Raw genomic sequence first — 27,882 nt, forward strand, 5'->3', positions numbered from 1 at the left:
TCCTCTGCCTGACACCTTGCTTGTGCATTGATTACCTCCTGCCACTACTGCATCCAAGTACAAGCCACCGCATGGAGCGATATAGGGTGATTTTCTAAGCAATCTAGACAGATTGCTTAGAAAATGGTCTGAAATTGCCCTGTGTGTAGGCCCGTATAGAGTTACTATCACTGCTGCATACAAACACTTCCTTCCGCAGTAGCAAACCGACTTACCATTGGATGGAAGCAGGTTGCTGTCGCCCTGCATCCTGGGTGGCAGGATCCAATAATTGGTACTTTGTGGCACAGGGCACACCTCCAATTACATCTGAATTTATATGATGTTTTGATTAGAAAGAAAATACTTTAAAAAAAATATTCAATAAAAATTCAGTTTATTGGTACATCCCATGTGCATGTAATACATGGTACACACAAATAAAATGCCTATCAGACTAACAGACATTTTATCTGGAAGCCTCTGACAGTGCTGATAGCACAAGACTACGCTGTGAGATTACTTGAAGTGCATTGGCCATATTCTATCCCATGTGACGTACAGGGAAAATATACATCCATACATACACTGATCGGCCCAGACGATTATAGTATGTATGCCAAGCATAAGGGAGGGGTTAATATACACTAGTAAAAAACCAAAAGCCCCAGGGCGAGGAGGTGTCTCACCATATAACGTCTGGAGATATATATTTTTTCCTGTCTCCTGTGCCAAAACCTCTTTTCCACACAAAATGTGCCATTTACATGCGCTGTCGGTTGACTTGACAACAAAACCCTAAAATTAATTCCTTTGTATTTACCCCACAACAGTTCAAAGGGTATTATTGGTGAGAAGTTTTTGTGAGGAACTTTCTCCCATGGAAAAAAAGTCGCTTCCTTTCATTAATACTGTACTGTGCAGTTTGGCATTTTAATACCTTCTAGCAGAGGGCTTCTTTACATCTATCATCTAAATATGACAGCGTGCGATGATCATTACTCTTACATATCACTTTCTGCTGACTGCATTAATGCATTAGAGTACAAATTGTAAATGTTACGTGTACAATGACATACATTAGTAGTCATTTAGCTGCAATATCAACATTTTCCAGGTAACTTGTTATATAGACAGAACAATGTTCATGCATTGTGTATTTCAATCATGAAATCTAAATGATTTCTTACATTAGCTGAGAAGATTAAAAGTGTAAGCGCTGGCAAAAGAGAAGCCGAATGGATTTTGGGAAAAAAGATTACTATTGTTAATTAAGAGCTTGCTGCGTTCTGTACGTGCCTCTAATCCATATCTTGGCATGGCCTGTGTGGCTGCCAATGCCTAGTAGTGGAATACAGATGGCCTTGTTGCTGTGGGATGCTACAGACTAACGGAGCACTGACTGAAATAGAGAAGCTCTGTACATAAAAATCAAATCATCATAAATACTATAAACCACGCAGCCATATAAACTAAACCAACCGAAGAAGCAGTGCGGAATATTAAGGAGATGGCCAGCTACTGCATTGTATGTGGCACCAAGATCTGAGCTGGAGCTATTTTGTTAATTGCATTATCCCAGCAATATGGCATAGACAACCATGTGTTTTCATGGCAGACTGGTCACTAGATGCCCCTGTTGGTTTCTGTGTTTTGTCTTTTATTCAGTGAAATTTAAAGCAGCTGAAGGAAAAAGCTGTCCGATACAACTGTATTTCCATTTATGTATACATAATTTTACATTTTGAAAATAATTGTGACTTTATATAATAATACAAATACTGTATTCTGTATTGGTTTCCTAGCTCTGCGTGGTGTCCTTGGCATTATTTCGGACTCTTATTGGCTTGCATTGTGAAGATGTGATGTTACAACTCATATTACGGTACTGTATGGCTTCTTATGTTTTATCTATTCTAACGAAATGCTTGTTATGAAACTGAGACGGGGCGCCTCTCCGCCAGATTCTGGTGCTGGCGCAGCACCAGCAAAAATGAGAGGGGCTCCATCTGTATACATTTATTCATATTTCCCTACTTTGCTGCCCCCCTGCTCCGGTGATCCCCTGCAGAAAACCACTTGTACTCTGATTTGGGGGCCTCTAGAGAGGGGGAGGGGTTTGTGGAAAGCCTCTGGGGAAAGAAGGTGACTTATGCAACCTTTTTAGGTGGCCTGGAGGGCCAACCAATTTTTTAAAGCTGAGATGTAGGCAATTATACTTTCATTCCCATAGGCCAGGCATTCCCAACCACGGTCCTCAAGGCACACCAACAGTGCAGGTTTTAGTGATATCCAGGCTTCAGCACAGATGGTTTAATCAGAATCACTCAGGTACTAATTAAGTCTCCTGTGCTCAAGCTTGGATATCTACAAAACCTGCACTGTTGGTGTGCCTTGAGGACCGTGGTTGGGAAAGCCTGCCATAGGCAAACGCGCGGGGGGGGGGGGGGGGGGGGGGGCTGTTCCGGTTGCACAGAAACCCCCTCCTCTTGGCAAGTGGCTAAAAATATGACAACATATGACAACAATAGCAGTATTATGCAGTATAAGGGACAGAGGAGAGCTGTTTCCCAGTGGTAGCAGCTTCTAACAAGTTTCCTGTGTGTGTGGATTTGAGTCCTCAATGAGTGCAGTAGACCAGAGAGCAGCTACTAGGAAGAAGAGACAGGAGCCTTACCATGAGCTGGGAGAATGTGAGCTTAGAAATGTTTAAATGTTTACAGCCAATACTATAAACCATCTGTAGTGTTAGATATTAATACTGTATTCCATACAGTATCCAGTATATAAAAAGACCAATGTGTACATAAATGCCCAGGGATCGTTACTTGGTTCTTCTACCCCCCTGTGAGATTGTGGACTGAATTTGGAAACCCCCCTCTAGAAATCCTGCGTTTGCCACTGATTCCTTATCTATAAGAAAGCTTTCACTATGCATCTGCTAGCACTCCAATGTATTTTGTAATATTACTGTACAATGGTTTGTTTCACAATGTACATAAAGAAATTGTTCCATCAGTACATTACTTTGGCACAGCTATCTGTCAATCACCTTAAGAGCTTTGCCGCCCACAGTACATCAGGACAGGTGATGGCTAACAAGCACGGAATAAATTAGGCCTTAATTTTATTCCCTGACTGTCACCTGCTTGTGCCCCCTCAGTCCTGGCACCCTAGGCTGCAGCCTAATCAGTCTATTGGTAAATCAGGCCCTGGTTACAGTATTTCTCTGTTTCCTTAAAAGCATATTCTCTGGCAGCTTACCAGAGTAGGTTATCTACCTTACAACGCATCTAGCAGCCACTTCTCTAGTGTTAATGTTTCAGTAATTTTAACCCGTTTCTGACACTGTGTTCTGGAGAAAATGCTTCTAAGATCCATCAGAGGTGTATGTATCAGGTTTATTAGCCTGCAATTTTATTTATTTTGCAAAAGAGAGCAATGCAGATGTGTCCCATTATACCCATATGGACTTTTGCACTTTATTATTTATTTATTAACATTTTTTTATATAGCGCATACATATTCCGCAGCGCTTTACAGAGAATATTTGAACATCACATCAGTCCCTGCCCCAGTGGAGCTTACAATCTATATTCCCTACCACATGTACACGCACACACACATTCTAGAGTTAATTTTGTTTGGAGCCAATTAGCCTACCAGTATATTTTTGGATTGTGGGAGGAAACCGGAGTACCCGGAGGAAACCCACGCAAGTACAGGGAGAATATACAAACTCCGCACAGATAGAGCCATGGTGGGAACAGAACCCATGACCTCAGCGCTGTGAGGCAGTAATGCTAACCATTACACCGTCCGTACTGTCCTGCACTGTACTGCACTTTAACCTAAATCTCTCAGAACATAGGGTCTTTTTCACATTACAGATGATGTTGTATGCCAGGATGCATGGCTTGGTCTCTTGCGTTTTCAGACTACAGTAGCATAAAGGTCGCATTGCTATTTTGTAGTAACTGCAGTGTAAAATATACTGAGCAACCCATAGCTTGACCCATTTTCTATTATTAATAGTGCACCAAATGGGGCTATTTGGCAGGATTGGAGGATAATTTAGGAGTCAGGACACAACTATCTATGACTCCAGTAGCGGTTTGACATTGTGCATGGTGATAGGCCTGTCTGCAGCTGTTCTTATGGTGATATTGGATCTAGAATCAGTTTGGATTGGAACGCTGTATTTGAGTGTTTTCCTCCACGGACATAGCATAACGTTCTACACTCTTCAGCACTCGGTGGTCCTGTACTGTGAGCATATGTGACATACAGTACTACTTCCCTGCTGAGCTGCTGTTGCTGCTACTACATGTACTACTGTACATGCTTCCAATTACAATGACAACACTTACAGCTGACAATGGCAGCTCTAACAAAGCAGACAAAAAAGGTTGACTCCAAATCATCGACATGCACAAGGTTGAAATGACAAGAGGACAACATTTAACCCCTTCCTGACACAGCATGTTTTTGCCTTCCTGACAGAGCCCTTTTTTTCAAATCTGACATGTATCACTTAAGTGGGGATAACTTTTTTTTGCTTTTACTTATCCCAGTGATTTTGAGATTGTTTTTTCGTGACACATTGTACTTCAAGTTAGTGGTAAATTTTCGTCGATACAGTCTGTGTTTTTTTTGTGAAAAATACCAAAATGTCGGAAAAAAATGGAAAATTTAGCAATTTGCAAAATGTTAAATTTTCTGCTTGTGAGACAAATAATCATACCATTAAAAATAGTTAATAACTAACATAGACCATATGTCTACTTTATGTTTCCATCATTATTTCAACTTCCTTTTAATTTTTTTGGACACTAGGAGGCTTACAATATGAATAGCAAATTTTCAAATTTTCAAGAAAATTTCAAACACTGATTTTTTTAGGGACCAGTTCAGTTCTGATGTGACTTTGAGGGACTTGTATGTGAGACACCCCCATAAATGATGCCATTTCAAAAACTGCACCCCTCACAGTATTCAAAACAGCATTTTGGAAGTTTGTTAACCCTTTAGGTGTTTCACAGGAATTAAAACAAAGTGTAGGTGAAATTTCAAAATTTCATTTTTTTTGCAGATTTGCAATTTTAATACATTTTTCTAAGGAACACAGTAGATTTTACTAGAGAAATGTGACTAAAAATTGATTCCCCCAATTCTTTTGTTTTCATAAATATCCTATATGTGGCCCTAGTGTGCACGTTGACCAAACCACAGGCTTCATAATAGAAGGAGCACCTACTTGATTTTGGAGCCTCCTTTTTATGAGATTATTTTTTAGGCACCATGTAGGTTTCTAGGCACCATAAGATGCTAAAAGTTAGGAACCCCCCCACAAGTGACCCCATTTTGCAAACTACACCCCTCAGGGAATTCATCTAGGGGTATACTGTACATTTCAAACCCCCAGGGGTTTCACCAATTTTGATACAACTGGGCAGTGAAAATGAAAAATTACATTTTTTTACACAAAAATGCAGTTCTGGCTCAAAATTTTTCATTTTCATAAGGTATGAAGGAGAAAAAGCACCCCAAAATCTGTGCCCCAATTTCTCCCGAGTATGGCAATGCCTCATATGTGACCAAAAAATACCAGTTGGGTGCATGGCAGGACTCAGAAGGGAAGGAGTGATTTTTGGTGGTGGAATGTTGGTGGGTGCTATGTCGCATTAGCAAGACCCCCAAAGCACCAATACAGTGGAACCCCCCCACAAGTGACCCCATTTTGCAAACTACACCCCTCAGGGAATTCATCTAGGGGTATAGTGTACATTTCAAACCCCCAGGGGTTTCACCAATTTTGATACAACTGGGCAGTGAAAATGAAAAATTACATTTTTTTACACAAAAATGCAGTTCTGGCTCCAAATTTGTCATTTTAACAAGGAATGAAGGAAAAAAAGCACCCCAAAATCTGTGCCCCAATTTCTCCCGAGTACGGCAATGCCTCACATGTGACCAAAAAATACCAGTTGGGTGCATGGCAGGACTCAGAAGGGAAGGAGTGATTTTTGGATTTTGCAGCTCAGATTCTGGTGGAATGTTGGTGGGTGCTATGTCGCATTAGCAAGACCCCCGAAGCACCAATACAGTGGAACCCCCCCACAAGTGACCCCATTTTGCAAACTACACCCCTCAGGGAATTCATCTAGGGGTATAGTGTACATTTCAAACCCCCAGGGGTTTCACCAATTTTGATACAACTGGGCTGTGCAACTGAAAAATTACATTTTTTACACAAAAATGCAGTTCTGGCTCAAAATTTTTCATTTTCACAAGGAATGAAGAAGACAAAGCACCCCAAAATCTGTGCCCCAATTTCTCCCGAGTATGGCAATGCCTCACATGTGACCAAAAAATACCAGTTGGGTGCATGGCAGGACTCAGAAGGGAAGGAGTGATTTTTGGATTTTGCAGCTCAGATTCTGGTGGAATGTTGGTGGGTGCTATGTCGCATTAGCAAGACCCCCGAAGCACCAATACAGTGGAACCCCCCCACAAGTGACCCCATTTTGCAAACTACACCCCTCAGGGAATTCATCTAGGGGTATAGTGTACATTTCAAACCCCCAGGGGTTTCACCAATTTTGATACAACTGGGCAGTGAAAATGAAAAATTACATTTTTTTACACAAAAATGCAGTTCTGGCTCCAAATTTGTCATTTTCACAAGGAATGAAGGAGACAAAGCACCCCAAAATCTGTGCCCCAATTTCTCCCGAGTACGGCAATGCCTCACATGTGACCAAAAAATACCAGTTGGGTGCATGGCAGGACTCAGAAGGGAAGGAGTGATTTTGGGATTTTGCAGTTTAGATTCTGGTGGAATGTTGGTGGGTGCTATGTCGCATTAGCAAGACCCCCGAAGCACCAATACAGTGGAAGCCCCCCACAAGGGACCCCATTTTGAAAACTACACCCCTCTGGGAATTCATCTAGGGGTATAATGTACATTTCAAACCCCCAGGGGTTTCACCAATTTTGATACAACTGGGCAGTGAAAATTAAAAATTTAATTTTTTACACAAAAATGCAGTACTGGCTCAAAATGTTTCATTTTCAGAAGGTATGAAGGAGAAAAAGCACCCCAAAATCTGTGCCCCAATTTCTCCCGAGTACGGCAATGCTTCATGTGTGACCAAAAAATGGCAGGACTCAGAAGGGAAGGAGTGATATTTGGATTTTGCAGCTCAGATTCTGGTGGAATTTTGGTGGGTGCTATGTCGCATTAGCAAGACCCCCGAAGCACCAATACAGTGGAACCCCCCCACAAGTGACCCCATTTTGCAAACTACACCCCTCAGGGAATTCATCTAGGGGTATAGTGTACATTTCAAACCCCCAGGGGTTTCACCAATTTTGATACAACTGGGCAGTGAAAATGAAAAATTACATTTTTTTACACAAAAATGCAGTTCTGGCTCAAAATTTTTCATTTTCATAAGGTATGAAGGAGAAAAAGCACCCCAAAATCTGTGCCCCAATTTCTCCCGAGTACGGCAATGCTTCATGTGTGACCAAAAAATGGCAGGACTCAGAAGGGAAGGAGTGATATTTGGATTTTGCAGCTCAGATTCTGGTGGAATTTTGGTGGGTGCTATGTCGCATTAGCAAGACCCCCGAAGCACCAATACAGTGGAACCCCCCCACAAGTGACCCCATTTTGCAAACTACACCCCTCAGGGAATTCATCTAGGGGTATAGTGTACATTTCAAACCCCCAGGGGTTTCACCAATTTTGATACAACTGGGCAGTGAAAATGAAAAATTACATTTTTTTACACAAAAATGCAGTTCTGGCTCAAAATTTTTCATTTTCATAAGGTATGAAGGAGAAAAAGCACCCCAAAATCTGTGCCCCAATTTCTCCCGAGTACGGCAATGCCTCACATGTGACCAAAAAATACCAGTTGGGTGCATGGCAGGACTCAGAAGGGAAGGAGTGATTTTTGGATTTTGCGGCTCAGATTCTGGTGGAATGAATGGTGGGTGCTATGTGGCATTAGCAAGACCCCCGAAGCACGGTGAAATGATGAACCTAATAATCCATAGATGTGTGGTATATTTTAAAACACTCCTTTATACATAGGCCGGGTTTGTCGGGGCAAGTGTCACACTGGAAAATAGTTTGCTTTCTCATTCCCTTTTTATAGCAAACTTTGCACCTTTTTTGTGTCCTGCCCTTTTTTCCAGTGGAGGGGATTTCATCAGGAAAATGCTGCCCTGGTACAATACGGGGGCCAGTACTAGAAGTACTGGGGCCCTCTGCCTGCTGGTTCCCAAATATTAGGCCCTTTATGACTTCCTCTTGAAAGTGCATAAATGTCCCCCTCTGGCTGGTAGAACGGAATAGCACGTAAGCGTTATACAGTGCCATCTGGATGATATACACGGCCAGCTTCTTGTACCAGATTTTTGTTTTCCGCAGGGCACTGTACGGCTTCAGTACCTGATCTGAAAGATCCACTCCGCCCATGTACCTATTGTAATCCAGGATACAATTAGGTTTTGAGGTGTGGGTACTGGTACCTCGTACAGGGACGGAGGTGGTACTGTCTCCGTGAATTGTTGTCAGTATAAGGACATCCCTCTTGTCCTTATATTTGACCAACAACATATTTTCGGTGCATATTCCCCTGCTTTCACCCCTTCTCATTACTTGGGCAATGTGCGTTTTTGGGAGGCCTCTTTGGTTTTTGCGCACAGTACCGCAAGCTGCTGTACCTCTTGAACCAAGGGCCTTAAACAGGGGGATGCTGGTGTAAAAGTTATCCACATAGAGGTGATAACCTTTATCCAGGAAGGGGTGCACTAAATCCCAGACAATTTTTCCACTAACACCTACGAGGGAGGGGGGGCATTCTGGCGGTTCAATTCTTGAATCCTTCCCTTCATATACCCTAAACCTGCGAGTGTACCCTGAGGTGCTTTCACACAGCTTATACATTTTTATGCCATACCTTGCCCTCTTACTGGGAAGGTACTGGCGGAATTTAACCCTTCCTTTAAAATGTATAAGGGACTCGTCTATGCAAATGAATTTATCTGGGATGTACATCTCTTCAAATTTGGCACTGAAGTGATCAATGACCGGCCTGACTTTGAATAGCCGGTCAAAGGTGGGATCATCTCTGGGTGGGCACTGTGCATTATCGTTGTAATGCAAAAATTTAAGGATTAACTCAAAACGATTCCGGGTCATGGCCATACGGTAAAGTGGGGTGCTGTACAGAACATCTGTACTCCAATATTGCCTAATTTCTGGCTTTTTTACTATGCCCATATGAAACACCAGACCCCAAAACGTCATCATCTCTACTGCATCTACAGGGGTCCACCTAGCAAATGATGACGTGGGGTTTTGAGCAATAAACTGCTGGGCATATAAATTAGTTTGGTCCACCATTAAATTTATAAAATCATCAGAGAAAAATAATTTGAAAAAGTCAATTTCTCTGAGACCTGTGGAATCAAATTGGATTCCTGGGATGGCCAAAAACTCAGGAACCTGGGGCTCAAAATTGTCTGGTGGTGGGGTCCATACGAGATCAATTATTGGGGGGGGGGTCTCAGCTGCTCTACGGGGGCGTCTTTGAGGGGGTCCCTCATCACTAGAGGAGGAAGAGGAGCTTAAGATGAATCCTTCAAATTCCCCGCTTGCCTCACTGGCTGTGTCAGAGTCAGAGGCAAGCATGGCATATGCCTCCTCCGCTGAATACATTCTTCTGGATGACTGGGATGACATTTGGGATGACATTTGGGATGACATTTGGGATGCCATTTTTATTTTTGTGTTTCTGGTAGTGAAATGTTTCAACACGTGTATAGTGTAGGGGGGGTACAAACTTTATTTCAATGTAGTATGTAGTGTGTAGTGTGTATGTAGTGCAGAAAAAAAAAAAAAAAAAAAAAAAGGTCCTGCGCCAAAAATTGAGCACAGATGTTGGTCAGTAACGTCCGTCACTGAACAGCGCTCAAAGGCAACAGGAATTTGATCAAAAAAATTTGATCAAAAAAAATTAAAAAAAGACCCCACAGCACGCTCAAAAAAAAAAAAAAAGGTGATCAGTGATGCGACACTGATTACCAGTGAGGGGCAGCAGGTGCACAACCTTTGGTGCAACTGACAGTGCAACTGGCAGGTATATATAAAAAAAAAAACCCTGCACCCCCAAAAAGTTGCTGATCAGCACAGATATACTGATCAGCACAAAAGGGGGGGTAGCAGACACAAAATATAGCACTCTCTATCACTCTCTGTCACTATCTCTCTCTATCTCTCTCTATCTATCTCTCTATCTCTCACTATCTATCACTCTATGACACTGCAGCAGCAGCAGCACTGACAGTTATATATATAAAAAAAAAACCTGCAGCCCCAAAAAGGGGGGGTAGCAGACACAAAATATAGCACTCTCTATCACTATCTCTCTATCTCTCTATCTCTCACTATCTATCACTATCTATCACTCTATGACACTGCAGCAGCAGCACTGACAGTTATATATATAAAAAAAAACCCTGCAGCCCCAAAAAGGGGGGGGTAGCAGACACAAAATATAGCACTCTCTATCACTATCTCTCTATCTCTCTATCTCTCACTATCTATCACTATCTATCACTCTATGACACTGCAGCAGCAGCACTGACAGTTATATATATATAAAAAAAACCCTGCAGCCCCAAAAAGGGGGGGTAGCAGACACAAAATATAGCACTCTCTATCACTATCTCTCTATCTCTCTATCTCTCACTATCTATCACTATCTATCACTCTCTATCTCTCTATCACACTGCAGCAGCAGCAGGAAGTCACAAGAAGTCAGATCCAGGAAGCATCCAGCACGCTACAAGCAGTGATCAGGTGATCAGGTAAGGTATTTGCAAGGATCAGGTAAGTATTTGCAAGGATCAGGTCAGTATCACGGCAGATAGGCACGGTGACCGCTCTGCACGCAATTCCAGACCGGAATGGCGTCTGCAGCGCAATCACTGTTAGTTTAAATGTCGCGCCTTGGCTGTGATTGGTCCGTGGGTCCCACGGACCAATCACAGCCTTGGGGGCAGGTGGGGTGAGGTGTCGTCGTCACCGATGACCCCCTCATGCCCCCTGACGCCCGGCGGTGATTGACACCTGTGTTACCGAGCGTCTGATTCGCTGGTAACACAGGAAAACGCTGTGAATGGCTGTTCACACTGAACAGCCAATCACAGCGATCGCCGACGGGGGGGCGGCATCGCAGCCCCCCCTGGGCATGCAGGGACATGTCTGCTGTCAGGGACAGCAGACATCGTCCCTCTGTCACTGCGTCTCTAGACGCAGTGACAGTTTAAAGTCATGACGTACATTTATGCCATGTGTCGGGAAGTACATCCCGGCCATGACGTAAATGTACGTCAAATGTCGGGAAGGGGTTAAAAATGTTTTTTTGTTTTTGTTTTTTTTGTGCTGTTAATTTGTATAATTTAGAACATGAACCCAAAACTCGTGTATGTGTCCCCTTTGAGTAAGATTTACCACTCCCAATCAACACAAAATTATTATTATTTTCTTTTTAAACCCACTGTTTCATGTGTTGACCATTGCCATGTCCATCATATACATGTCGACCATATGGCATTGACTTATTGGCTGTCAACTCATCTATACCGTCCTATGGCCATGCTGTGTTGAGTAGTTAAGCTCCAATTCTGCTGACGTGTAACCTGCGTGGTTGTACGCATCATGTCATGTTATAAGTATATGTGTCTGAAACTGGCATACAGTACAGTATTTATTAGAAGGGCTGTAGGCCATGCAATGCAGTGTTTCCCAAGCTTGGTCCTTAAGACCCTTTTTACATTCCAAGTGTTAAGAATATCCATTATCCTATTTGCCCCGATGCTGGTGTCCTTTTCCATGATATACCTGATCTTATGGAGTATCCTGTGGCATGGAAAGCGAAATCCTGGATAAGCAGCTGCCAGGAGCCGTGGTAACACATCAGATTGGGTACTTATCCCTGATCCCATGTGTTTTTAAGGGGCGATTTTCAGCCGCTAATTGGGTACCACAATAATTACCATCGTTCTTTAATCACGATATCCGGCCATTTTTATGGGTTGAAACGGCATCTGGGTAAATAGAATAGCGCCCTTACAAGGCTATATTACCTTTAAATTCATTAGGATTATTCTAATCAATAAATATTGCACAAATCATGTAGAAAGTAAGACTGTATGAACAAATGATTCTCCTTAAAGTTCACACAAGGTTTAAAACAGTATTAGTCATATACAATGTGAGATATAAGAGAGATAAAAATAAATAGAGAGAGAGGTATAGAAATAGATAGAGTTAGTATGCTGGTGTCGATGGATGCACTGTAGAGTCCGATTCCTCACTGCTAGGGTGACTCTGCCCCTGTCCTTCAGCTCCTCACTGCTAGGCTGACTCTACCCCTGTCCCTCCGCTTCTCACTGCTATGCTGAGTCTGCCCCTGTCCCTCCGCTTCTCACTGTTAGGCTGACTCTGCCCCTGTCCCTCCGCTTCTCACTGCTAGGCTGAGTCTGCCCCTGTCCCTCCGCTCCTCACTCCTAGGCTGACTCTGCCCCTGTCCCTCCGCTTCTCACTGCTAGGCTGACTCTGCCCCTGTGCCTCTGCTCCTCATTGCTGGGCACTGGCAGTTGCTCCTATGCTGGGCTGGCTGACAGTGGGATTCTCAGTGCTATTATGAACGTGTGGCATCATGTTGTCATGTGCAATGGTCCTGTGGGAACATTTTAGGTGAGCAGTATATCTTTATGGAGAACCCTTGAGACACGTTGGGCTCTAACCAGGTGCCTATTTGCATTGTGGGAAAAAGCAGCAGAAGTGCGGGGTCCACTTGCAATTTGAAGGGTATAAAAATACCGGAAGCAAAAGTATACACCTCGCGACCCTTCCAGTCATGTTCTATGCATAGGCCTCTCATGTTGTCATGTTGTCATGTTGTTGTTGGGACTCTGCATGATAATTCTTACAAATGAAAATGACATTTTTAACTGTATCATGTGTAAATAGAGATGACAGAAGGTATGTAGAATCCTTATGTATAACCAAGAAACCATTGCATCTTCCTGACTCATCCTCTGGACTCTTCCCAAAGGTTGTTGACCTGAGCCAGTAACCAAACATATTTTCTTTGGCAGATATCTGATTCCATGTACCCACATGATGGTTAGCCAGAGATGGGCGGTGAAAGAACGAGACTGCTATTCTGCATCTGCTGCTAGATTTTTGGCCTTGACTCCAGACTGCTGTCCTAAAGCATCTATTAGTAACAGTGGGACTTTGGAGAGAAATAATAGAATCAATTCAAATGTCACACACAAAGGTAAGGAACAATTCTGAGTATCACTAATGGAAACCAGAAATGCTTTTTTAAAATAGCGAAACTATACAGTATCGAATGGGATGTATTAGTTTAATTTCCCAAATTTGTGTTAACTTACTAGTAATAGGTTGTATTAGAAATGTACGCACTACATAAACCACTTTCCATGCAGCAATGGAACATTCTAGTGACTTACAATGTCCATACAGACAGGAACACTATATTCATATCACAGTCACATGACTAGTGAACAAAATAATGCTGACAGTCTGCAACGACCCACTCCCTTGGTGGTGGTAGTGGGTCCATGGGAGCAAATGACGTGAATCACGTCATTATAGCCCCGCTCCTGCTGTGCAATGCCTAAAATACCAGCACAGCGGGGCGTGGCCACGAAGACGCAACCGCATCGGCCATCGCGCCCCTTTCCCACCCATCAGCGCCCCCCTGCCTCACTGAACTGGCAGCCAGAAAGTAGGCAGCTATGCCTTTCACATCGCAATGCCGGGTCAAATCCAGGATCTTGATCCCGTGTCCGGTGCTTTTACATTAAATCTATGTCACCCATTATACAGAGGGCAGCAGTGTTTAACCCTCCTTATCACCCTGGCACCCTGCTCAAATTGCTGGGTTGATTACCAATACAGCAATTGCCCGGGTCCAAGGTGTGTTTTGAAAGGGGTATTAGACTTTGAGTCTACTCTGAACAATCATAGGACAGCACGCCTACCACCATCACAGAAGCATTAAGCATGATCAGCATAACATTGTATTAAACTCTATATTGTACATACTCCATCACTAGATGTGAACGTAATGGAATTCTGTTACATTTTAACCTTGCCAGATTTCAATTTAATTTACAGACAGGAAAACAACGAATTATTGAGTACTTCAATTTGCCAACAAAATAAAGAATAACTACTGGTCAATTCATCAATGGTAAAGGGACATTGTCTAGACAAAGGTTCCTAGAGCCTGATACACTGTATGAAATCTGAGATTGTGCTTTGCAATTTGTCTCTGTGAAGCTATTCATTACATTAATGAAAGTCCGACATAGGTGTGCAAAATGTGTAACTATACATTTTTCGATAAGACCCAAAGATTACTGCTGATACAAACTTGAAGCCCTTCTGTAGGGTGTAAATGTAAAATCTCACTTCTGCACTGATACTTGCGCCTGCTCCATCCTTTTCTGGAACAGTGCAAATGTCTACTACTCGCAAACTCTTCATCTCACTCTGTGGACTGATGTATTTTAGGTGTAGATCCATATAGTAAAGAGAGACAAATGCTAGTGCGTGTAGAGGGGTGAAAGACTTAACCCTCATTTTGTTTCATGATTGTGTGTTTTTTTCTTTCTTTTAAGATTGATACTCATTATTTGAACCTGACTTATGGTGCTTTATTTTGATGGAGAAATGTTGTTCCACCGCCATTGTATTTATTATCAATACCACTAGATATCTCCTGCAGGGATTCTACTATAATTGCATATGGCACTTTTATTATCTATACAGGTTGAGTATCCCTTATCCGAATTTTTCAGAAAACCATGCATTCCTGAAAGTGAAAAATATATATATTTTTTGCTAAAAACTTATTGGGGACATCTGTAACAGCACTTCTGGGGACATGATATGTAACTGGCACTATATATGTGCAAGACAATGATTGCTTGGCATTCAAATTCAGTGCCTGAGATGGTTATACTGACATCTGACATCCAGTGATGTCAGATGATCCAGATGATCCAGTGATGTCAGATGATCCAGTGATGTCAGCTGACCCCCCGACATCCCCCTACCCCCCCCCCCCCCGGAGTCACCGGGCAATTTGCATGTGAACGCCGAGCGTACTGATGGGAATGTCCATGAAAGGCTGGGCATTCCCATGGGGCAATTGCCTGGCATGCCGCCGCACACACCCCCCCCCGCCCGCAATCCCGGGTGCATGGGCCCGGCGAAAACCCTGTTCGCCATGGCCGCATGCCACCTGCGTTTCGATTGCACAGGGAGAAAAGGGACCAGAATAAGGTCCAGAATCTATAAGGCAAACACAAAATTCATATCTAGTGTTTTTGCGTTACCCCCAACTTGTTTCCTGCAAATGGCAACTACATGTATGCCACTGCTTTAGAATTAAAGATAAATCAGTATTTGGATTAGGTTAAGTTTGCAAAACTCTTACCAGATGTAAGAAGCAGACAAATGATGTGTCGAGTGTCATTTCTATCTATTCCATAGCGTAGCCTGAAAACAAACAGAATTCTTTTAACAATCTTGTCCTGGTCCTGCAATGTTTCCTTTCAGCAGCACAGATTAAATTGCTGGCTTATTTGTCATCTGAAGCATGTGTACACTCCAGTATAACTTTTCGTAAGGTTAAGAGGATCAGCGCTGAGAACAATTGCAATAATAACTTTTCAGTATACAATCAGCTGTGTGTCAGGGCAGCATTTACCATAGAAGAACATATTTCCAGCGACAGGAAATGATTTCCCCTATTTTACTCTGAGCTGTGAAATATAGGAGGAAGCTTCTAACATTTACTCGTTTTGCTCACAGTGTGTAAGCAACATAATAACTGAATGGTTACTGGTCACCTCATCTCCTGAACAGTTTTCATTTGGGTATCGCAATCAGAGATGACCAACTTTTATAGCAGAGGTGTGCTCTTCAACAGTTGGTGAACTACTATTTTCTGCTATCCAGTGCATAGGCTTATATATACTGTAGAGCTATTGGTTGCCTCTAAAGCTGGCCATATTTTGGCCAATTTCATCTGATTTCGACGGATCAAGCTGGGAAATAGGGTGAAAAGTGTCCAAATCGCACGTGTTTGACATCCAATCCGATGCACGTTCACATCGGATCGGATACAGGCATTGAACCTGCTGCACATAAGATAAATCAAAATTGCATCCTTCAGTGCACAATGCGGCTGCTTTTTTAGCAGCTGCGATATACAGTATAGCATCCAATTTCCCTTAAACTACCCCGACAGTCCTTCTATGCTATTTTACATGTGATAAAATCCATGTAAAAATGGCACATCAAGTACCAAATCGGATGGAAGGACTCCCTGGGAGCTGGCAGGAGATTTCAGGGGAAATCAGATGCAAATTGTGCCAAGACAAGTCGCACTAATGTATGGTGGGCTTTAGACTGTCATTGCAGTATTGTTTTGTAATTCAGCAGTAATTGTTCCCACTGTATATAGCTAATAAATGATTACTACATCACTAATCTTGAATGATGCTACTGAAATCCTTCCGGAGTATCAATCCTATAGTTAGTAAATTATAATTTACTATTAGTTGGCCATTGTTTGCAAATGCTGGTGAGTTCTGTAGATCAAGACCATGGGTTGTATCCAATTATGGGCAGAGGGTGCGCATTGCAGCGGGGCTGGAATGCCATCAATGATGTTTCAATGCTGCTGTCCTCCTCTCAGCCTGCCGTTGTCCCACTCACACCCCACTCGTCCCACTTTCATCCTGAATTTGTAAATTTTTACTCACAGCCTAAATGGATTCAGTTTCGTGTGAGTTCAAACAGCTTTAAAGCGGGTGCGAGTATTTTTCCTCAGTTGGGTTCCACCCCATGTTTGTTAATTAGTATATTGTATTATCTAATTATTGCATACTAGAGAATGGTTTTACCATATGTTCCTTATTATTTGTACAGATGCCGCTGGACATAAGTTACCATCATCATCATGTTTAAATGACACTGAATGCACATCTGCTGAGGAATATATGGAAACTGTAGATGCCAGCTACCTTGAGTACCTTTGGGAAGCTCATGAAAACATCCTGAGATGTGTAGAAGACTGTAAAGTCTGGTCATCTCCATATGATGGAGAGAACCCAGACCCAGACACTTCTTTCCAAGCACTATTGGAGACCAATTTTCGAACAGGGGAGTTTCCTACCTTCAGGGGGAGAGGTAGGCAACAGTTAGGCTCTTTCTCCTCTGAAACACCCTCTTTTGCAGGTAGACTTTTTGATCTCGAGTGGGATGACAGTTACGACACTGGAATATCTCCAGATTCTGGAAATTGTTCACCACAACCACCTCCTGAATCTGTGTTACCTCCAGATCCCCCAAAACACATCCAAGAGATGAAAAAGAATGCAATAATGTTTATTAAAGGGTCATACATTGAAGAATCTGACTTTCAGGATGATGTGATGGTTTACAGGTTATGTGCAGAAAAAGATTCCATTGATGAAATTGTTCCAGAAACTAAAGATGTCTCAACAAAAGGATTGACAGTGGATCCTAAACTGACTAGCCAGCATCCTCATGTACGGAAAGATAGTAAAATTGATATTAATAATCAGAAAAATTCAAGTCTCAAGGAAAATACTTTAAAAAAAGCTAAACAAAATCATAAGAATATCCCAAAACTGAAGCTCTCTTCTGATGCAGACTGTGATTCTAAAAGGAAACCATTAAGCCCAGACAGTGAGGAATTTATAGCTCGTTGTGATGAGATCATAAATGGACTTGACACCACCTCAGTAGAGGAGTCCAGCTCCCCAACTCCTGGGAGTGCTTCTCTAGTAGAGGAGGATGAAGAGACATTTGAAAAGTATTCCTTAGGAACACCGTCCATAGAAAGTATGACATCACCCTTTGGGCCAAATGAAGCTACAAGCCTTTCTAACTATCCTCCAAGGTCCCAAGCAACACCATTTACAGGTAATGACGTTAATATCAGTTGAAAAACTTCATACAGTAGATATTGAAAACTTGTTTTTAAAACATAATTAACATTGTTATTGTATATATGAGAGGAGCAACCAGAATATTTGTATCCATCCCGGTTTGTGATGGTTAGGCAGGGGGGAGAATTACAGGGAGGCGAGGCAGCTGCCTAGGCTACAGTGATAACTTTGAAGGTATTCGCCTCACATTTTCTTTTGCAGGGGAACGGCTCAGTATTCCCAGATTTCCAATACCTTTCTTAATTCATTGTAACTTTCATAGTGCACCTAAAAATGGGATTGCACAACAGAAGTATTTAGCCAACAGATGATGATGTCAAGTGTGGATCAGAGAATCAGTTTGGCGTGTTTGCCAGGGTTATTTTATTTATTAACAGTTTCTTATATAGCGCAGCATATTCTGTTGCGTTTTATAATAGGAGACAGTTATACAACAAACTGGGAATTTACAGACAGTCAACGGTATGAGGGCCCTGCTCGCAAGCTTACAAAATCTGTTAGCACAACAGGACACACTGATATCAGACTGTTGCTTTGTCAGCTTAGAACTGTCTCTGTATGTATTTTTCTTCAATAGTTAATAATCACTTAAGTCTTTAGTAATTTTTATCGCTGATGGCCCTATCGTTAATTAGGTATCTAAGGGGCAGATTTATTAAGCTTGGAGAAGAGATAAACTGGAGATAAAGCGGAGAAAAGGTAAAAGGAGATAAAGCACCAGCCAATCAACTCCCAACTGTCTTTTTCAAACACAGCTGATTGGCTGTGCTTTATCTCCTTTTACCTTTCCTCCGCTTTATCTCCAGTTTATCTCTTCTCCAAGCTTAATAAATCTGCCCCTAAGTCACTGCATATTGTGGTAGTGGATACCAAAGTAATGGAGTATTAGAGTATTACTTTCGCAACCTTAATGCTGCCAGTCCCCAGGATTTTTAAAACCAATACCAGGCTCAAGGGCCGGTCCTGCTTCCCAAAATATGGGGGACGGTACTTGTTTCCTAGCACGGCCACACCGATTAAGATCGGGGTGATCGTGCTGAAAAAAATCGGGTCGATCGCATCGCATGCGATTTGGTCGCATGCGATGCGATCGACGCGACCGACCGATTTTTCACCCGATTTTTTCATTAAATCCAATGTAAATTGGGTCCCTGGGACCCAATTTTACATTGGATTGAATGAAAAAAATTCCCAACCCCCCCAAATTCAAGCGCGTAAATCCCACCCCACGATAGACGGCAACCCGAAGCGTGGCGAGCGCAGCGAGCCCGCGAGGGGAGGCGGTACGCGTCCTACGACCTTTTCATGCCCTACTATCCACTAGGGTGTGGAGTGAGAATAGAATAGTGTGGCGAGCGCAGCGAGGCGAGGGGACGCGGATACCTTCACAGGTAAACGCGTCCCTTCGCGGGCTTCACAGCTGTCCGCGTCGCCACGGACACCTGTGAAGCCCGCGAAGGGACGCGTATAACTGTGAAGATATCCGCGTCCCCTCGCGGGGCTCGCTGCGCTCGCCACACTATTCTATTCTCACTCCACGCCCTAGTGGATAGTAGGGCATGAAAAGGTCGGAGGACGCGTACCGCCGCCCCTCGCGGGCTCGCTGCGCTCGCCACGCTTCGGGTTGGCGTGTATCGTGGGGCGACGACGGGGACATTTATAATGTGAAATGGGTCATATTGACCCATTTCACATTTTTTGACATTTTTACACCATTTCAATGTTAAAAAAATTTTTAACATTGAATCCTATGCAAAAATCGGGTGCATCGCGTCGCATCGCGTCGGGACCAATGTTAATGGTCCCGACCGACGCGATGCCCCCGATATTTTAACTTCCCGACAAGATTTCAATGTTAAAATTTTTTTTAACATTGAAGTCAATGGAAATATCGGGGGCATCGCGTCGGTCGCGTCGGGACCAATGTTAATGGTCCCGACCGACGCGATGCACCCGATTTTTGTTTCCTAGCCGGCAAAATGGACCTGATTTCAAAAGAAATCGGGTCCATCGGGATAATCGTGTCCCTTAATTAAGGGACACGATTACTTACGATTGTGGCCGTGCTAGGAAACAAGTACCTGGGGGACAAATTAAACCACAAGTAACAGCATGCTGGGCATTAAAAGCTAGTACTTGTAGTTCTACAACAAAACAAATAGTGAGAAAAAAAACACAGAAACATTAGAGCAATAAAACTTTAATTCACACTACAAACATTCATACAATACTTACCTATGGATTCCAACGTTGGCCTGTACCCAAGTCCAGTAGAATCCCATCGGTACCTGTGGAAGTAAATTATACTTACTGAGGACTCCGACATGGATCGTGTCCTCTTCAGTTCATAGTACTAATCCAAGTGATAAAGGTAGCAAAGAACAGGTGGATTCAGAGAAGTAAACCCTGAAAGAGCGATTAGAAAAGGTAGGATGTGAACCAAGAAAGGACTGTCTCCTGAAGACCTAGGGATTGCACTGTATGTATGAGGAGATATTAGTCAAAAGTAAGAGTAAGCTATATAAGTGAGTAATAGGCTTAAGCCTTTTGACCAGATAGTTCACTACTTTAGTCAGTGCTGTCTCTGTGGAGACAGTGATAAGATAACTTGACTTACTGTAAGTGGGTGCAATAAGTTGTGCAAGTTAAAAAAGTGTGTGGAGTGTACACAAGTCTCTCATGTAGACTGGAGGGGCATTTGGAGCTGAGAGATGGGACGGAACAGAGGTGTCCTCCAATATCTTGACTCAATACCCATGTAGCTAGAGATTCCTAGCATGAATGAGCTGACAGGTCCCATGTACCATTCAGGCATCTTATTTTGCTTGTGCTGATTAAAACATTATGTAGCATGCCTGCATTCTCTGTGTGTGACCATGTCTATATCTGAATACTGTATGAAACATTATACACAGAGAAAGAGAGAGAGAGAGAGAGAGAGTGATTCCATATTTTAGTTAAAGTTGGGATGTGCACAGGAGACAGAGCTTTACTGATTTGTAATGATATTGGATTGAGACAAGAGGTAGTAGAGTAGGAGGATGAGAAGAGTGTTGCCACGTCATTTTCATCTGTGGGATCAATTGATAAGAAGGTGCCAGAAGGTTCATGTAGCTAATTGAGGAGGTCAAACTGGCTTGGGAAGAGCATACCATCTCATTTCAGATTTTATCAATCTTGTCCTTGATGGAAACAAGACCTTGTGCACCTAGAGAGTTGGGAGAGAGGTGTAAAATATGATTTAAGTGCAATAACAGTTGCATGTATATGCTTTTATTAATGGTACAAACTTGGAGATTCCTAGTTTTATTTCCTTTTTCTGTCAGAAATGTAATTTAAGTATCAGTGAATATTTGGGCAACAAGAATCCCCCTCAATGTGCGCCAAATATAAACAGCACACTGCAGTGTTATAATAAGGCAAACAATAGTCTATGTTTTATTAACACCATAGCATAATGTTAAGGAAATGTTCAGCTCTACATACTGAGCCCTGGATAAATGCAATAATATTTCCTAAGTAAAGTATAAAATCTGCAATAAATGTCGGGATACCTGCAAAAGAAAAATAAGGAAATCACTTGCCTCCAAACAAAGGAAAATGACATAAATATAATATGCATTGAATGGACAATATGGCAACGATTTATATAACATTTTATTATTTTTTATTAATATTGGCACAAGGTCTTTTCCTACAAATTGCAAATGAAAATAGCAAAATGTACTCTATTGGAGATATAAGATGAGACTTGAACTTCGTCACCTCATAGCTGTTCAAAAATGCAAGTACTGTAGGTTTGCAGCTTAAAATGACTTTGTACCCTTTTGGATGTACTCATTAGGTCAACTTGTATGTATTTGGGCAAAAATAACATTGTTTACAGCTCCGATGTTGAAAGGCAACATGACGAGAGTCTCAGAATGTTAACATGTGAATGCCAACATTTTCAGAATGTCGACATAAGGGTTACTCTGTGGGATGAGAGTGTTACAGTTAGGCACTACAGGAGGTTAGGCACTAGAGGGAGGGTTAGAGGAAGCGATTAGCCTTAGGGAACTGTACTTGCCAAACACTGTTTCCATAGATGAGTGCCGGAATTGTTCACATGTCCGCCAAGACCTGGAAGCTGCTGCGGGTGACAATGCTGATCCCTGGACCACCTACATGATTGCTGGGCACAAAGTAACAACTGGCACGGCATAAAGATAATCTAATATGTTGATATTTTATCAGTGTCGACATACAAATGTCAAAATGGTCATAATAGTGACATTGATCATGTCAACATTCATCAAATAGACACTGATGAAATGTCAACATAATTACTATAAAAGAAATGTCATTGAAATGTATTTTTTTGGCCAGGGAACCCTCGAAATTACACAGAAACTAGGTCAAAATTGTGCTTTCTACCATAGGGACTTATCAGTTATTAGCAAACATCTGTTTACTACGAGTTAGATTAGGAGAACATGTATTAGATTAGTTACATTCAGAATGGAGTTTTAATGCTTTAACTTCAAAATCTGTGAATATATCACTTCAGTAGATTTACTTAGCGCCAATGAACAGCGCCCACACAGTTCCTTTGTTATGCATACACTTGCCACTCGAACTGAAATATACCAATCCCCCACATTACAAGTGGGTAAGACAGACAAGGTAAGGGCTCGTAATGAATTTGCAGTAGCAGTGACATGTTTCATGAACACTATTTAATACTCTTTGTTACCTTTGAGAATCTGTATATTTATACGTTGGTTAATGCACTGCATATTGCATACTGGCAAAGCTTTTACTGTGACTACAATCCGCAATGCAGAGACACTGCGTTTTTCTTTTACATATTTTTTGTCTATTTAAGTTTTCATATTGTATTTGCAGATTTGCAATGATTTATTTTTAAAACATATTTTCTCCACCAGGACCATTCATCAGTGTTGTCTTGTCAAAATTAGAGAACATGCTCGAGAACTCTCTACATGTAAACTTGTTATTGATCGAGATCGTTACTCAGCTTGCGAGCTACCCTCAGCCTCTCATCCGATCCTTCCTGCTCAATACAAACATGGTCTTCCAGCCCAGTGTACGATCCCTCTACCAGGTACTGTACACCTATCGGGTGCTTCTTACTCACTTTACAAACTTTCAGTTGTACGTTGATTACTTAAGACTGATAAATGGTAAAGACACCGAAAACACATTTCATTGGCTGTACAAATAGCTAACACTGCATGTGCTGTAATCCATAGTAACCAGTGTGGGACGTGTTGTCTCAAGTTGGGTACACACTGGGTGATGCATCAGGCATTTGTTCAAACAGGCAATATATTGGCCAATACTGGTACTGCAAGAACTTTTAATATTGGCCGTGCAGCACAGGCGACTCCTTATATATCTGCAGATATATTGCTGCATTGATGGATTTAGTGGCCCACCAGTTTCCCCTACACTTGGTGAAGGGATTAACATCTGAGATGGGTGGGCAACTTCAAGTGCCAAATCAAATGTCATGTGGGGACCGACTTATCGAGCAGACGATTAGTAAGTGTATACTGTATGCAAACTGAATCAGCCCCCTTTCTGTGCAATGGCTGGTTAGTCAAGTCCGCATAGTGTGCGCCCAGCCGATTGCCTGTGCACTTGCTGAAGGGACTGGCATCACAGCTGAATGGGCAAATTCAAATCCCTGACCAGCTGTCATGTGAGGACTAACATATGGAGCACCCTTGCACCCTTCACAGGCTGGTTTCAGCCTGAATTCACAAAAAATTGCTCACTGCCCCATGGGGTAGCAAGCACTTTTGTGTGAGTCCTGGGTGCCATAAAGTGCGCCCACTATGATTCACACCCCCAAAATCATTGCAGCAAATAGGATTGATCCCTAAGAGTCTGCACAATGGGAATCCTGAGACCATTGGAGCAAAGTACTGTTTTTTGGTACTATGCCCCTCATAAATGGGTCCTGCAGCATAGGACGCAAGCTGGCATCAGATTGATATTGATTGGTAGTCTGATACCCTTTTGGGGAAAGGGTGGGGCAGCTGTGGGCTCAGTTTGGAAAAACAGAAACATGTCACCACTGTTAAGGGATTGTGAAAAGGCCAATAATCGCTGTCGTAGGATGGAGATTTCCTAGCCTCTGCGGCAGGCGGTTTGCAAGGCACCATGGGTGCCACAAGCCAGTGGCAAACGCAGGATTTTCAGAAGGGGGTTTCCAGAGGGGCGGAGCAAAGCACGGAGATGGACACTTAGGTGACTCAGTATATGCCGGGTCAGTTAAAGTATTATAGATAGACCAAATGTATATAAATAATAATAATAACAATAATAATACACACACATATATATACATACATATATACATACATACATACATACATACATAACAGCAGTGTAGACCCCTGGGCATAGCAATGTATTGGGGCCCCTACCTATCCTCCAGCGGTAAGGGTGGGGGAAGCTTTAAAGTCCCCCGAGTGGTAGGGGGTATTCTATCAACCGCTCAGCATGTAGGGCCTGGATCAGTAATTTCCACTAATTGCCCCTTTACTGCACAGATGGTGGGAGATGGGGTGGGAGAAAGGGGCATTGGGCTGAATGAAGGGGCCCTGATACATAACTTCCAGGGTGGTAGAGGATGTTTAATATGCAGAGGAGGGGTTTATAATGGAGTGGGCTTATTATTCATAATTTTCTGGTGGGAGGATAGCTTGCTTGACTGCAGATATCTCCAGTTCCCAGAAATAGATTCCTAAGCTTTTAATGGAATTAAAAATTAGAGAATCCCACCTACCAAATGGTATTGGGGACTAGGGCATCAGAATTCAGCAGGCAGAGCAATCTGCCAACGAGTATATAAAACTACATACCAGGTGTTTGGAGATGGAGCAGTAACCAGCTGTTTGAAGGCTGATATCTCTGGTTCTGGGAACAGTAGAGACTAGCTACTAGTGTCCCTCAAAGGGGAAGAGTCCCAGCTTTTGGAATATACCCTCAGAAAAACTCTAAGTCAGACAGAACCTGAAATATCTGACTGGGAAGAGCAATTAACAGGCTTGGATGGGGACTACTGTTTGAAGTCAGATATCTCTGGTTCCCAAGGGCCGATTTTTAAAATTCTTGTACCCATGGAAAGAGGGGACCCTCAGCTTTCAGGCTAGTGCCCCTAGACTCCTGGGGGGGTTTCTGGGTACTCAGAAACCCCCCCTGCGTGCGCTACTGCAAGCCACCCGATGATGAGTACTTTGATGCAATGTTGAATGCTAGGACTGCAGCAGGAGGTGTCTGCTTGTAATAGACGCCTCCTGCTGTATCATCATACATCGCTGTCACTGCCGATTCCAAGGAAGGAGCGGTGATAGCATCTCCGACTACACCTAATTGATCCTCAATATATTTTGTGAGATGAACTGTAACATAGATAAGTGTTCATGATGCTTAAGCTGTAGTAACCAGTGGCCAAATTATCCATGTCATCACCATTTTATATAATTGGGATATGTAATGGCATACAGACTATTACCCTAAGGCAAATGTAAGTTTTTTGGACTATGGGTGCTATCTGGGGAGACTAGGAGCTTTCCTAGTGAGCACTTTGGGAACTACTTACCCTAGTAGCATACACGTGGCAGCCTCTATGATGTTGCATGTTCAGGGATCCGCTGTTGAGCCATGGACAGTCCACCCATGTCCGGCTCCACTATTAAGAAGCTTTAGGCAGATGCCGAGGGTGCCAAGATCTGAGTTGGGTCTGCCTATCACAAAATGAAGAATGTCTATAAGGAAGACATCCTTGTATTTAATGCAGACTGTGACTGTGGAACTTCTAAGACACCACTTCTTTAGCTAGAAAGTGGGTATTAATGCCAGTGTGGGTTGGAGGGGAGGAGGCGGTTGGTTGAAGTTTTGCCAAGGGTGCCCGAGAAGCTTTACACTGGCATGAGACGTATGGCATAAGTGAACCACCAGGTCATGAGTGACTCACCCAACATCTTTTTTTTCTCAGTTTCTCAAATATGTACTGTATGTATAAAGGGGGGTTGCCAAATGCTTGAGTTCTGTATGTATGTACAGTATTATTGCGTATTTGCCATTATATACCATTTTTTAAATGAAATTGTTTATGAACCATGGAGCATCCTCTAGTTTTCATTTAATATAATATACATACTACACACTCACAACGGGTGGTTTGGATGTCAGCAGTGTTAATCTCTGGTGACATACACATGAATGCATTTTTGGCATTTAGAGACCTGGGTACAGCGAATTCCTGACAGTAGGCAGTGAAGAGATGTCAGATAAGTGTAAGACACATTCCTTTTTTTGCCTTTTCAGTGTCCTCTTTCTGTTGAATTGATAGATATCTAGTACACCTTGACAACAAAATGCTTCTTTATATTTTGTAATGGACACACAGGAATGGCGGATAAAATAACTAAACCTCTGTGACACACAGTACACTGTCTGCTGATAACCACTTGAAATGACAGTCTTTATTAAGACTCTTCAATGGATTGCAGGCTCCTGAGCATTGAGCGGTCTAACAAAACAACTTTTCTTGTTCCTATTTTTAAACCAATGTACTGAGTCCAATGCTAGAGAAACTATGCAAGTGCCTCTCCTATTCACCCCGATAATGGCAGTTTCTGTCTCTGGGGCCTATTTATGACATTATTGGCACCGACAACTTTTTCCACATAAAGTCAGCAATGAGGTCCTTGGAGTGATGTCAACCAAGGCACAATGGGTGACATTTAATAAGATGCGATTATTGGTCATTTTAAATTTGCCCTTTATCGCACTTTTTAAAATCGCATTTTTTGCAGCGAATTTGCATATTTAATGAGGTGCGTATTCTGGGTAAAAAAGTGTGAATAAATGAGATAATGTGCGAATTTTAGGCATGAAAATGTGCGAATTTGAGGAAATGTGCAAATTTGTGTTTAAAAAAAAAAAAAAAAAAAGGCGTGAGGTCCCCCCTCCTGAGCATAACCAGCCTCGGGCTCATTGAGCCGGACCTGGTTCCAAAAATACGGGGGACAAAAAGCATATGGGGTCTCCCTTATTTCTGAAACCAGCCCCGGACTCTTGGACCGGTCCTGGTTCCAAAAATACGGGGGACAAAAAATCTGGGGGTCCCCAGTATTTTGAAACCAGCACCGGGCTCCAACAGCCTGCGGTGTCATGCCACAGCCGGGGGACACTTTTTACATCAGGTCCCCCGGCCGAAACATGAGCACCGTGGCTGGTCAGCCTTGGACGGGGGTACCTGGAGGAGTGGGGACCCCCCCAATGTAGTTGTAGATGTCAGAAAGTAATGTAGGAGGTAATGCTTGAAAGCTGCTAGCAATGGAATTGTGGAGTTTTCACCCAGAAGTTTATGAACAAATAAATAAAGGAGGGAAACAATACTGATGACATGCCGAAAATATAAATCATTCTTATAATTATTTTAGACGTGTGATTTAATGTTCAATATTATTTATTTCATACATCCATCATGGTCAGTTGGGGCGTAATCAGAACCAATTACACTTTTGAGCTTTCCAGTTGTTGTTCAGTGTATAATAAAGTTGGATGCCAAATTAATAAAATCCCTTGTTGCTACATTCGTGATAAACAGCAATTTCATCCTGTATCATTTTTATTGTGATTGACACAGTGTAATGAACATATAAGGTAATGCCATTTTTCTTCTGACTTACGAGTTCCTACATAAGAACAGAAAAGATGCAGTGAGAAATAAATCTTACGCTACTGTAAATGGTAAAATCCTCCAATGTATCC

At 42.4% G+C, this 27,882-nt stretch overlaps 1 protein-coding gene across 2 annotated transcripts in view; it reads left to right on the top strand.

The window, feature by feature from the left end:
* Positions 1-27,882, top strand: part of FHIP1A (FHF complex subunit HOOK interacting protein 1A) — a 187,406-nt gene that overhangs the window by 154,780 nt on the left and 4,744 nt on the right. For both annotated transcript variants that reach the window (XM_083171581.1, XM_083171590.1), the window contains exons 7-10: positions 1,785-1,864; positions 13,165-13,349; positions 17,042-18,061; positions 23,016-23,194. In XM_083171581.1, the coding sequence (XP_083027707.1) occupies positions 1,785-1,864; positions 13,165-13,349; positions 17,042-18,061; positions 23,016-23,194 (1,464 nt within the window). The remainder of the gene's footprint in view (positions 1-1,784; positions 1,865-13,164; positions 13,350-17,041; positions 18,062-23,015; positions 23,195-27,882) is intronic.

This window comes from Crinia signifera, chromosome 1 (genome assembly GCF_055691185.1).
Source record: "Crinia signifera chromosome 1, ASM5569118v1, whole genome shotgun sequence".
In the NCBI taxonomy this organism is placed as follows: Eukaryota; Metazoa; Chordata; class Amphibia; order Anura; family Myobatrachidae; genus Crinia; species Crinia signifera.